This window comes from Centruroides sculpturatus, unplaced genomic scaffold (genome assembly GCF_000671375.1).
Source record: "Centruroides sculpturatus isolate CEXI.00-Female unplaced genomic scaffold, Cexi_2.0 scaffold334, whole genome shotgun sequence".
NCBI classification, from domain to species: domain Eukaryota; kingdom Metazoa; phylum Arthropoda; class Arachnida; order Scorpiones; family Buthidae; genus Centruroides; species Centruroides sculpturatus.
In genome coordinates this window covers 622,726-637,533 of record NW_019384688.1, presented here as the reverse complement: position 1 = coordinate 637,533, position 14,808 = coordinate 622,726, and the positions used below count along the sequence as shown (strand labels likewise).

General features: G+C 33.2%; 1 protein-coding gene across 1 annotated transcript in view; it reads left to right on the top strand.

The window, feature by feature from the left end:
• LOC111627095 overlaps nucleotides 1-14,808 on the top strand; it is an 88,015-nt gene that overhangs the window by 24,876 nt on the left and 48,331 nt on the right. The window contains exons 4-6 of the mRNA XM_023370650.1: nucleotides 684-829; nucleotides 3,206-4,384; nucleotides 9,879-10,070. Coding sequence (XP_023226418.1) covers nucleotides 684-829; nucleotides 3,206-4,384; nucleotides 9,879-10,070 — 1,517 coding nt within the window. The remainder of the gene's footprint in view (nucleotides 1-683; nucleotides 830-3,205; nucleotides 4,385-9,878; nucleotides 10,071-14,808) is intronic.

Genomic DNA, 14,808 nt, shown 5'->3' with positions numbered 1-14,808 from the left:
GTCCTTTATGAAGGCATAGAGCCTTTACTACATGAAAATGAAAATTAATGAATACACTGTGTACAGTAATTTACCTGATAAGACAGACCTCAGAAAAATACTTTATGAGAGCTTTTATACTTTTATAAAGCTGTCTATAATGAAAATTAATTAACTAAGGATTTTTTTGCCCTGTCAGGGTGGGGCCGAGTTATCCGGAGTGCCGGGTTATCGAGAGCCGAGTTTTCGAGGTTCTACTGTATTAGTATAGATAATAATTTCACCATATTTAGAAGAGAAAAATAATTATTTTCATAACAGTAATTATTACATATAAATGTGGAATTTTGCATAAAAGATTAAACAATAATATTTTAATCTGTAACAAGTTCATTAGAAAATATATTGATACAATAAACTGCGTTTTTTAATTGAATAATATATTTCTTCTTAATGCATTTTTAATTAATTATTCTAATGCAGAAATGCTGGTCTAAGAAGTATTTGCATACAAATACTAGGATACTAGGGTGCTTAGCAACCATCAAACTACATATGATAAGATAGAAGAAAAACTGAAAATTTTGAAGCAAAAAATTGTTATATCTTATGTTATATTAAGTAACTTCTGATCAATCATAAAATATTCATATGAAAGAAATTACTTTATGCAAAAGGAAAAGAAATGTAATTTTGTTTTACAGGACAACATGCAGAAGATATTGGTATTCAGCGAAGTGAAGGCAAAAAATGCATTTGGTCATTATTTCGCTCAGCTGAAACCAAAGAGTATCCATCTTTTGGTAGGCCTATACGAAGCAGCTATGCATGGTCCACAGGACGGAAAGAGGTAAGATTATATCTTTTCTATTACAAGCAATATCTTTTAAGAACTGAATATGATACATGAGTAAATACACACACAAACAAGAAAATCCAGTAAAAATAAAGTTTAATTCAAGAAACAAACATTTTCAACAATTTTAAACTGTCATCTTCAGGTTGATAAAATAGACTGTAGAAGATAGAACAAGATTTTTTAAAAAAAATTAATTTAGATGAATTCTGTTGGATGGACCATACATGTGACAAATGATGTCATCATCTCTGGGAGATGGTTTATAAGTTGAGATTGTAGGATCAAAGGGAATTTTGTACAAGGATCTCCAGATATGAGAGAAGGTGTCTGTCTCCCATTAATTGATAGCAGCAACTATAAAGGATGCTTTGTAGATTTTCATTCTTTCCAAGTGTTTTAAAATGGTCTAATTAGAGTCCAGATTTAGGATGTGGGCTTGATTGTAGATGACATTGATGTCATTTTTGGAAGCATATGTACTTAGTGTGGAGGATAGGCCCTTTGTGTTGGTATAGATATGCTTCTTAATTTGTTTGTCGAAAGATCTTGTGGTTTCTTTTACTTATAGGAAATTTTTGCTAAAACGTTTGTGAGAGGAATGGAATAGATCCCAAATAGGGATTTCATATCTACCAGATCCTTAAAATTCTTTAAGATGGAATGAATTTTGTGGTTTCTTTTAAAAGCCAGATTGAAATGATTGGTATTGGCAATTTGTTTGTGAAAGTTGGAGAGTTGCTGGTTATACCAGACTACTTCGTATGTTTTAGAGTTGTCCTTGTTGCAAGTGGAAGGCATCTGGAATTCATTGATTAGATTTTTTTTATGAGTAGGATAATATCCATGTTTTACCTGAGTGATGTATTTAAGTTTCCTTGTTCTGTAAAGAGGGTTGGACAACTGTACAAAGGCCTTCTTGACCAGCACTCTGAATGCAGCCATTTTTAAATGTGAAAGTGTATTATATCTAAATTAATAGCTCTGGAAGCAAGGATCAGATAGTCTAGTTAGCATAATTGGCAATACATCTGCATGATATACAGGAGTTGCAGGTTTGAGTCCTGTGCCAGGCCAATTCTTTTTTTCTCAGAAATTAAAAAAAAAATTAGTTATTATAATTACAAAAATTATCATGAGATGGTAGCTTAACTACCTATCTCTAGTCAAATTACTTTATAACTAATTATTAATATTAGACATTACTTAAAAATCAGGTTGTAGATTGATTGTTGAAATGAACAAATTAATCAATCAATTAATAGTTTCTATGGGAAATCTCTAATCTCTAATTGTTTTAATATAATTGAGTTCAATAGAGGTATCATTTACATCTGAGCAATGAGTATATGCTCTATTTATAAGAACTCTAGTAGATGCCTCTTATAGCCCATACACCTTTGCTAATATAGCTAGCTGAATGCCATGCATGACCTTTTAAATGGATGCTTAGGTTGTCCCCAGTCAGTGCTGTGAGTAACTAGTACAGTTATATATAAATTATTAATAGTTCTGGAGGCAAAAATCAGAGAGAGGTCCAGGTAGCATAACTGGCACTCACCTGCATGGTAGATGGGAGTTACTTGTTTGAGTCCTGCTCTGGGTCAATTCTTTTCTTCCAGAGCATTCTAAATTAAAAATTAATTTATTATAATTATTAAAATATTATGAGATGGCACCTAACATCTACCTCTAGGCAAAATCATTTAATATTTAATTATTAAATAGTAGCTGTATTATAGCTTGATATAATCTGGCAGATCAATTGGCTCTACATATTTAAGTTTTTAATACAATAACTTTAAATATATATGTTAGATTTTTAGCTCTGTATTTTGTTTATTTTTAATATGCTGAAGATGACATAAATAAGATGAAAAGATTATAGCTTTAATAAATATAAAATTGGTTTATTTATTAAAACAATTTTGATCATACAAATAATTCTGGGTCAGTTCAAACTCAGTTCTGTCTCTAGTTGGAGATATTAAAAAGGATTTGAACTGACCCAGAATTATTTGTATGGTCAAAATTGTTTTAATAAGAGAATTAATCCTTGGAATTTTACAATTCATGTTAATTGGTTTCCTTAATTTGATAGTGTGTGTGTGTATGTTTACAATTCTGTTGATTTGTAGATGATTTCAGGTAGTAATGAGTTGTAGACCAGCTGTACATAAATTTCTATCATGTAGATATCATAAGTGATAGTCTGCAATAAAGTAGCATGACTCAAAGAATTTAAATTATTCCTTTTATATATAGTTACTGTTTCTTATATCTATTTATTGCAGTTTAAATTTATATAACAATATTTTTTGAAATATAAATAAATGATAATGATTCACATTTTTATTTTTTAAAATTTAGGATAAAATACTTTCACATGAAAAAAATAAATTACCATCAAAAGGCATCCAACGAGTACATAAAGCAAAATTGGGATTTGGAAATTCTAGGACTCAAAACACTGAGACAGCTATTGATCATAAAGAACAAGAGAGAAAAATGCTAGAAGAATTTGTTTTAGACGACAATGAATTATGTCTTTTTAATTTTTATGATATTCCTGTTGATGTCACAAAGCATTATCGGATGAGAAAATCAGCTAAACTAAAAACTGTGTCAATTATAGACACATTAAGTGAACTGGCACTTGGTGCTGTCGATCGGGAAGATGATACTGGAGCTGTATCATCTTGTGCAATGAATGAACCAATAACTACCACTTCCTATCTTAATCATATTACATCTAATCATTCCTCTTGTGGTATAGCTAATTTAAATAACTGCAAGATTAAAGATAAATTGTTTGTTTCACCATCATTAATTAGAAAAGAAATTCATTCAAAAGAAGGTTCAACTGTACAAGCTACAAATTTTGGTCAATCACTCTTTTCTGATTATTGTGGAAAGTCCCAATCAAATGAATTGTTAGTTACAAATACTTCTGAATCTGAACAAGAAAGTAAAGCTAATCGAAAAGGGATTAAAAGTATCAATAGTGATTTTAGCAAAGATTTTTTGTCATCAAATTTACCTCTTTCTTCATCTGGAACAAAACTATCACATTCCTTACATAATAATGGAGTAGAGCCTATTCCATGCAGTTCTTTAAAAAGGACTCTTAGATATTTGAGAAAAGCTGTCTCATCAACAGGTATGGAAGGAAACTCCAATGAAATGCAATATGTAAGAAGCAATCGTCATCACAGAAAACGAGAAGATAAAGATTATTCTAGATTGTGCTTATCAGATAGTGAAGTTCGTCATACTCGTAAATCTCAAGATTTTCATGGACATACTATCGGTTGTGGCCTACGCTCAAAACAGAAGCAGGGTCATTCTCGTCAGAGTATGAATTTTGAATTATTTTCAAAAATTTCTGATGGAAATAAATGTAGTTCAACAAATGTTTTATCATTACCTGAGAATGATAAAACAGTGAAACAAACTCAAAAAATTACAACTTCAAGACAGCAGTCTCGTGTACCTGAATGGATTCAAAGAATTTTTTCTGTAGCCAAGAAAGGAGATGTAGTATTATTAGTAAGTATTTTTTAATAATTATTTATTGTATCTTTACAAAATTTTATTTCATAATTATTTCACTTAACAAGTTTAATATTTAAAATTGTAAGGATTATTTTAAAGAGATATGATGAAACAAACTAGAACACAAAAAGTCAAATAATATATGTTAAAAACCAGTTGAGTTTAATATAAATAAACTCAATTGTTAAGGTTAGTAATCTAACTTCCTGCAGATAACTTACAATTTATCTGTCAGTTTTAAGTTGCAATCAAGTCCATCCAACAGCTTTTTCATTGTCTAAACTTAGTGTCTTTAAAGAAAGTGTAAAATTATTTACACACTATATACTCATCTGCCATCAAAATTTCTTTGGAAACCATCAAACGTCTATACAGTCGACCCCCCCCTATAAGACGGTAGATACGTTCCGTCCTTTATGAATCAATTTCTTACGAGTCCTTGCCAATCACAGCCCGACACATATGCACTTTACAGACTACGGCTGTTTGAAAAGTTTTCTTCCATAAAATTAATCGATTCTAGATTAATCCGACTCAACATTTCCAAAATACGTATATTTTTTTTGGAAATAATCCAAATAAACTACGCTATAAACAAAAAATTGTAGGATTACTTACCGAGTGTGCACCATTCGACATTGCCATTGCTCAAGCTTGTTTTTGTCGTGGAACAGCTCAGCAAACCGCGGCTGTGATTTCTGATGTTATTTTTCTGCGAAAACTTCGTTGAACTTTGGAGACATCATTAATATAAATAATTTTAATCGCCGTTGAATAAGGAATGTTTCACACGAAATGTATAAAATTACAGTACTGTATTAGACTTACGGTACCTAATTTACATACTGTACAGACGATAGTTCACCTAAACTCTCCGTAGCGTGGCGCTAGACGGCGGAAAATATATATATAATTATAATAAAGTTACAATAAATTAAGTTAATATATAATTATATATACTTAATATATAATTATATATACAGTACCTAATTTATATATAATTAATATATAATTATATGTACAGTACCTAATTTATATATAATACTGTACAGACGATAGTAATATCTCCGTAGCATGGTGCTTGATGGCGGAAAATAGTTTGGCTGCCCGATGACGTTTTATGTAATTATAGGAGTTCTTTTACTGTTTTTTACGGATACTGTCGCAATTTTTTCGCCATCTTATAGGAATTGTAATTATAGGAACCCGTCTTATAGGGGGATCTACTGTATATATGCTTCATTTTTAGTTCTCTCACATTTTTTTTTGTATGCCAATTCCAATGATATTGAGACCCTCAATAATGTCTTGGTCTCCATTGTCTTGTGAAATAATGTTCTTACTAGCAGTATTTTATATTGGTTTGCATTTCTTTCTTTTTGTTTCTATTAACTATTGGCATTTTATAACACTGTCAGTAACAAGCTTTGATACAAATTTTTCCTGAAATGAAAATAGTCTTGAATGTTTAAAATCAAATCATAATCAGAAAAATAAGAACTCCTTGTAAAGGTTATGAATATTTGCTCTCACACTCTAATACAACTTTTCTAAATTGACACTCAAGAACAACACTAACACTAAAAACAACACTTTAATGGAAAACTAACATTTTCAACTGTACCCTGGTCTTCCTCATATTTTTAACCAGTAAGATTTGAACATGGAATGCATAGAACATGTTCAAAAATTATTTTTTAAATATATGGAACAAGCTAAGTATGTGTAGACAACTTTTAACCACATATGTAACAATGGCGATAGAAATATATCTATACCATATTCAGTGATTCTCAACCACTGTGCCGCAAGAATTTTTAAGTGTACGCCACTGGGAATACCCACACATGAGTGACATCAAATAAGTAGTTCAATTGGTTCTATCTTCCTAGGGAACATTTGGAAATTGTAATCAGTGTTACCAGTAACTGCCACTAATTACCAAGGAGTTTAGAAAATGTAACCTAAATAACAAATGACATTTAAAAATCACTGTTATAATGTCACCAGTTGTCCTGTGGTATTTACCGATGTTAACGTGGGTGCCGCCAACTTTTTAAATTATTAAAAGTGTACTGTGACAAAAAAAAGGTTGAGAATTACTGCCATAAACAATGAATAATAAGATATAAATAATGGCATAGAAAAAGATTGCTAACTGCTAGTGTTGCCTGTTTGTTCTATGCATTCCATGTTTGAATCTTACTGGTTAAAAACCTGAGGAAGACTGGGGTATGGTCAAAAATGTTAGTTTTCTATTAAAGTGTTGTTATTACTGGACTCCTAAGGTTCTCGAGTGTGAATTATCTTTTTCAGTATTTCTATAAGAAGTTGTTTTAATATAATTTTTTAAAATTATTTATCTTTTATTTTTTAAATTTTAGAACAACTGCTTAGTTGATATAGTTAATTGACATTAAATATTTTTGAAAATTATATACAGTAGATCCCCCTATAAGACGGTAGATACGTTCCGTTCTTTATGAATCAATTTTGTAGGAATCATAGTTTACGGACTACGGCTGTTTGAAAGGTTTTCTTTCATAAAATTAATCGATTCTAGACTAATTCGACTCAACATTTCCAAAATACGTATATTTTTTTGAAAATAATCCGTATAAACTACGTTATAAACAAAAAATTGTAGGATTGCTTACCGAGTGTGTACCGTTCGACTACGCCCGTTGCTAAAGCTTGGTTTCGTCGCGGAACAGCGCATCAAACCGCGGCCGCGATTTCTGATATTATTTTTCTGCGAAAACTTCGTTGACCTTTGGAGACATCCTTAATATAAATAATTTTTATGGCCGTTAAATAAGAAATGTTTCTTTCACAAGAAATGTATAAAATTACAGTACTGGACAGACGATAGGTCGCCTAACTCGCCGTAGCGTGACGCTAGACGGCGAAAAATATATATTTAATTATAATAAAGTTACAATAAATTAAGTTAATATATAATTATATATACAGTACCTAATTTATATATAATTAATATATAATTATATGTACAGTACCTAATTTATATATAATTATATGAACAGACGATACTAAACTCAATTTATCCGCCTAAACGTCCGTAGCGTGGCGCTACGGACGGCGGGAAAGTAGTTCGGCTGCCCGATGACGTTTTACGTATTATAGGAGTTATTTTTACCGTTGTTTACGGATACTGCCACAATTTTTATAGGAATCATAACTATAGGAAACGGTTTTATAGGGGGATCTACTGTATTCGTTTTCAGAAAACATTTTTACAAATTTTAATTCATTATAGATTAATTAGTATACAGGAGGGTGCAAAAGTTGAGAATCTGAGAAATACAAATGTTTGGTGTTCATTATTATTACTTTTATTATCTTTTATTAGTTTGTATTCCTTATTTGTGATTTAATTTGTACATAAAAATAAATGTTTTCCTTCCTATTTTCTCCCTGCATGTTTTTTCTCATAATAACGACTGTATACCTAATTTTGCACCCCCTGTGCATATATTTTTTCTAAAAAAATTATTAATGTAGTTGTGTGTGTATGTATGTATATATATACATATACATACACTTAGCTCTCAGCTCATTACCATAAAAGTTAGTGTGAATATAATGGTAATATAAGTAAGTGATTATAAAATGAAAGCAAAAAGATCATTTATTGCAGGAAAAACTACAAAGGAAAGGAGATTCTAGTACTCTGTTGGGCCACCTCTAGTGTGAACACATGATGCGATACAGGCAGCCATGGAGGCATACAGATGCCACATGATGTCCTGTGGCATCTCAGTCCACAGTTGCTGCAAGTGGTCTTCTAGTTTAACCAAAGTTGGCCCACTTGGCATCCCACATGATCCCAGACATGTTTGATTGATGACAAATTGGGATCAGGCAGGCCAGGGAAGTGTGTCAATGTCACAGAGGCACCTTTGCTGTGTGGTCGAGCATTGTCCTGTTGGAAAATGGCTCTTGGGAGCCCTGCCATGAGAGGAAAACACATGTGGCTGCAGATGTCACTAACATACCGCTGGGCTGTCATAGTCTTTTGGATCACTGCTGTATGTGATGGCACCCCAGACCATCATACTAACTGTGGGGGTGGTGTGCCACTCCAAAGCATAGGCAGGATTGAGGCATTCACCATGGGGCCTCTAAATACGAACACATCATCTGGATTTATTGCTGTAGATCAGTGTTTCTCAACGGGGTGATATCGCCCCATGTGAGCGTTTTTCCAAGTTGAGGGCGATTTGTAACAATTTATATTTTGGGAGTGAAAAACAATTTTCTGGGCGATATAGTAAAACATTATATTAAGATTAATTAAATATTTTATTTGTTATATCGTACAATAATTAAGCAAATAACATTATANGAGGGCGATTTGTAACAATTTATATTTTGGGAGTGAAAAACAATTTTCTGGGCGATATAGTAAAACATTATATTAAGATTAATTAAATATTTTATTTGTTATATCGTACAATAATTAAGCAAATAACATTATACTAGTCACTAGTCTATTCAATGCGGTATGAATTTGGCGTTAACCCTGGCCCACGGCATCGGAATTTTGAAGTGAAGGGGGTGATACTACGTAACGGTTTTGTTGAAGGGGGCGACGATTCGTTAGAGGTTGAGCAACACTGCTGTAGATGACCTGGTTTCATTCTGTTGCAGTTCAATCCTGTCTGGAGTGACACATTCCAAACAGAGGCAATGGTGGATGTCTGTCAATGGTAGCACACATAATGGCCATCACAATACCAAATGTTCCTCACTTAGGTGCCTTAAAATGGTATGGACAGACACAGGCCTGTAATGATGGTGCCACCTGTGTCTGGATGGTGGACAACATTATGGTCAGCTGTGTGTGAGCTTGTCACTTCTAGTGGTCTGCTGAGGACATCCTGAGCTTTGGCACTATGTGTGCGAGCTCTCTCTCATCCACTGGTCCCAACACTCCTCACAGTGTTTTTAGAATGGCCTAAGTGATGGGCTATTTGGCGAGATGACCATCCAGCTTCTCTCAACCTGATGATCATTCCCTTCTCAAACTTTGTTAGTTGTTCATATGGTCTTTGATTGTGACGTAAAGGCATTTCTAGTGATACAGCATCCCTCTGCAACAGGTAAACTACAGACAAAGATGCCTTTGAGCACTTTTTTATAGACTAAAGATGAACTTTAACACTCTCTGGTGGCATTACAAAATGAGCTATTGCACTATAACTGTAATTATTTCCATATCTGTTTGAGACTTATCTGCATGCCAATGATATGATAACTCCTCCTTGGTATGCTAATTCTTATGACAATGAGTGTCTATACAAGTATATACAACTACATTAATAATATTTTATAAAAAAATATATATTAATACAAAAATCTGAAACAATGAAACAAATTAGGAAAAAGTAAAATGAAGTAATTATTAAAATAATTTTTTTGTCCAACTTTAATTCTTGTGATTAAAAATTCAATTAAATATTTCCAGAAAACTGCTTTGAAGGATATGGATGCTGCTCTTATTAGAAATCTGTCTGATCACAATGGAAATAATTTATGGCATATATGTGCTGCATTTAATCATTTGAAATGCCTTCAATGGTTGTGCACATATGATGATCAAGATGTTTTAGTAGATGAAAACAAAAATGGTTTAAATCCTGTTGTTATTGCTGTAAAGGTAAATTTTAGTTTGTTTTTAATACTAATTTTATCAGGACCATTGAGAACTTCCATGGAGCTTAAGGGTAGAATGGGCATCTTTAACCTTTTATTTTTTTGAACAAATGAAATATGTAGAATGTTTCTTTATTAATAAAAAAAGTAGTCATAAGGATTTTATTTTTGTTAGTAGAAATAATATTAGCTTTATAAGGTAGGAATTGCTGTGCCCTAAGTGTTCTCTGGACCTGGAAAAAATCTCCAGTTTCATTTTCTCAATGGTTCTGAATTTTATATTTAATTCATTTTGTCATAAAAACTGCAAAGTGATAAACTGGTATTTATTTAACATAAATATATATAATTTATTTGTTTTTGAAATTTGATTTTGTTTATGCAATTTTGTTTTTGTAACTAAGTTTTGATTACCATAATTTTGTGTGACTAATGCTTGCAGGTGTAAAACTTACATCAGCATATTTTGCAGAAAATTTCTAAAACTAAAATAAAGCCATATTACTGTATATCTTATGCCTGCAGAGCAATAGCCATTGAAAGCCAGGAGTGCATATACTTTTGGAATCAAACTGATGCAAGATTACTTTGGTTGCTCAAATTGTTTATGCAAATGAACTGTAGCGATTTGATCAGTCTCTATCTGGATATATAAATACTATCTTGGATCAAGTAAGTCATGATCAAACTAATCTGAGCAAAAGGTAGGATCATTCGGATCAAATGAAAAAGATTAAAGATAAATTTATAGTTGACGTCAAAGAAATATACTTAACCATTGACAATAAAAAGTAATTAAAATTTATAAGTGGTAAGTAAAAACATCATTATTAAAATATGCGATAAACTGAGATGAAAAAATAAATATTAAGAGACAATTTTGTGAGATTGTATGGCAAGAATGCATAGCTTGCACTTTCTTCCTTTACATTTTGTGAACAATTTTATTCACAGAGTAAATACGATTCGATTATACTTGTATATTTTCAGCCAACTAAAACACAGGACAGAAGTGATCTATATCATGTGACAAAGATTGATCTGATCTTACAGATTGATCCATTTGAAATGAAAAGTACAAGGGGTGTTCAAAAAGTATCGGACCTTTGGTCAGCAAAAATACATTTATTGATTTTGAGGTACAAAGCCCTAATCCCCTTCAAAGTAGTCTCCTTGGTAATGTATACACTTCTCCCAGCACTCCTGCCATTGCTGGAAACACTGCTGGAACGCATCTTATGGAATGGCCATCAGTCAGTCTGACGCATTCCGCATGATGTCTTCTCTTGACTAAAATCAGGTTCCTTTTAACAGCATTTTCAGCTTGAGAAATAGCCAAAAGTCACATGGAGCCATGTTGGGGGAGTACGGCGCGTAACGAACCACAGGAATGTTGTGTTTGGCGACAAAAGTCCAAATCAGATGGGCAGAATGGGCGGGTGCGTTATCATGATGGAGCTGCCAAGTTTTGGTTGACCACAGATCCGATCGTTTGCACATTTGTGATTGCACAGCATCACAAAGACAATGAAGGACCTCTTGGTAGTACTCCTTTGCAATGGTTTGGCCTTGTGGTGCATATTCAGGATACACCACCTCACGGGAGTAAAAAAAAAAACTGTCAACATGACCTTGACATTGCTGCGGACCTGCTGTGCTTTTTTGGCCTCGAGTATCGTCCCTGAAAGCCTACTGAATCTTGTGAATGTTTTCTGCTTGGGTATCGCCAAGCTTTTGGCAAAATTTGATGCAATATCGCTGCTCATGTTGTTCAGTCATTTTCCAACTCGTTAGTGGAATCTGACGAGCACTCACTATACATCCTTACTCAGGCCGACTGCAGGCAGGAAAAAATTCAGGACTGTTCATGACTGTCCCCTCCACAACTCCACCGAAAGAGACCTCTCGTGCATCATTGGTTTACATGGAAAAAATAAAGGTTTGATACTTTTTGAACACCCCTTGTATATGCATCCCAGTAGAGTTGTCATCCTTTCTTATTATCTGACTAAGAGATTATAATAAAATAAAAGAAAAACTTGCCATTGCTAAATATAGAATAAATATTATGCAATTGCTTTTTATTTTATACAACAGTAGCATGATATATGTAAAATAGTATAATATACAGTATGTAACATATCAAAATACTGTAATTTTTTACTTTTCTCATTAATTACAAATAAACATAGACAACTTCTTTAAATAACCACTTATCTAAAATATAAAAAAAAATTACTTAAAACTCATTTGTTATATTTTATTGCTTCCTTTTTTCTTTTTTTTTTTTTTGTTTTGTAAAAGCTCATGATGGGAATTAAAAAATGATCTAATTTTTACTTCCCTAACATTTAAAACTTTTCATACTTAAACTATATAAACTACTTTACATAAGAATAATTTTAGACATTCAACATGGCAGTGTACATGTGGAATTGGGGACTTAACCCATCCCATTTGGGAAGCAGAAAGTGATGACATGGTGATCTACTTTCACAAGTCCATTCACCTGTTTGATGAGTTCAGGAGGGATCACAATGTGTACTTGACTGGGTTGTGTGTCATTTGCCAGGCTATCATGATCTTGCTGAAACCTTATCTCCTTCACTAGTTGTGACTGTTTTTCATGAGTGCTGTAGGATGATTGCTGTGATATTTTATTACACAGCAATCATTCTACAGTGAATGTTAATTGGCATGTTATCTTTAGTGGTTAGGAAACAGATTACCAGATGTTGAATTTTTCAGTAAAAATGCCATTTCTCCATTTAGTAAATTAACTGGTTTGTAACAGAATTGATTGTGCTCATTGTCAGTGCCTCCAGTCCAAGGTTGTGTGATGTCATACATACATTATGCACCATATCTGGGCTAGTCTGTGGCTCCATACTCCAGACCAGCCCAGACCTGGCACCCTCTGATTTCAACTGTTTGGTCCAATGAAGCATAATTTTTGGGGGCAATGATTTGATGATACAGACAAGATGAAAATGGCTGTGAAAAAGTGGGTACAACAGTACAAACCTGAATTTTTTCAAAAAAGATTCCAGAGTTGGTTCAATATTGGCATGAATGCATCACTTGTAATGGAGATTAGTTGAGTAGTACTTTTGTAAAGAGGAAGACTTATTCTATCAACAAGTGCAATTTAAACAACCCATGTCAGTAAATGCCCTCATATTTAACTAAAGTTAAAGTATATGATAATATTTATCATATTCTTTAACTTTAGTTATTGAAAAATATTTTGTACCAGTTTTATAGAATACTTAAGAGAACTGGTCAAAATGACCAGTGATGGCACACAGTAGCTAGTAGTTCTGTGTTAAAGAAATAATGAAAGCAAAAATATATATGTGTGAGAACCTGGGGATTAGGAACAATTTAAATGCTAAAAAGAATTAAAATTTAGTAGAAAATTAGACTTATTTTATAAAAGAGGAAGAAAGACAAAATTTTATCTAGTTCAACATCTCTCTTTTGCTTCATGTGAATCAGAGAATGTTGAAGTTCTCTGAATTTCTCTGACTAACTTTCAGTCAAAAGTTAGTCAGAGAAATACTGCATCAAGAATAGACCTGATTGGTTATAATTTCTATAAAAGGTGGAAGTCACCTTCACTCAAGGCTTTTTGTCTTAGTCCTGAGGTCACTAGCCACCAGCAGTATAGCCAATTGATGGAGTTCCTTCTGACTCCCACCTTGTGTTTATGTCCATCTCATAATGACAGAATAGTTGGAAAATACTCCCCATAAGAAGGAAAGGTTCTCAACAGGTAATATACAAATTTTATGTAAGCTCTTTCCCCAGGAAAAAGGGATTAGGAAGCATATAGCTAAATAAGTAGTCCTGCCATGTGGATGTAGTATTTAGCCAATATGTCTAGAATATGTATTTTGAATCTTATTAGGTTTTTATAATAATTTGTATGCATTGTATATACTTTATGTATTTGAATAAATATCTAGTTTCGTTTATTAGAGGATTTGTCTCACCTCCATTTCATGAACTGACACGACCCCTCTGACACTCAAATTAGCCTCTTGAATCAAAGTAGTCATTAGATCAGCCACTTGGATCTGTTAAGTTACTATAGGAATCACGAGTTAGGACACAAGCAGTATTTATCCTAACTGATGTCAGGACTGATGTATACAGAAATCTCACAATCTTTTGTCTTCCTTAAGTTTAGGTAAAAATTCATAGCCATCCTAGACAGTGGGCAAGGTCTTACAGACCCTGATCTCACATATGGCAAATACATTGTTTATAATCTATATATATATAATCGAGACGAGTTGATAATAATAATAATAATAATAACTCTCCCATGGTCACCACCTGGTCGTGGTGGGAGAGCCCAGTAATTTTACTGAACCATAGAGCAATGCAGGCTGGAGCACAAGCTCCTGGTAGGGACACCCATGCCAGTAAGGTCTATGGGGAGAAATGAAGCTAAGAGTAACCACACCCACATTCTGTGGAGATAATTATTATGGTAGTAACCAGATCAAAGTGTGATACCGGCTCTGACATCGCCTGGGTTAACAAGGTCCGCGTTCGTGGGTTAGGCAGAGGCTCACGTTCGAAAAATAGGCTCCAGTCTCCCTTGGTTACCGGTGGCGAAAGCAGCGCCGGCCCAAGAATGGCTACTGCAATGCCCTCAACAGATGTGAGGAATCAACCTAGCCTTGGTGTTTCTGTGGCAATGCATCCACAGACCACAAAGGCTGGAAAACCAC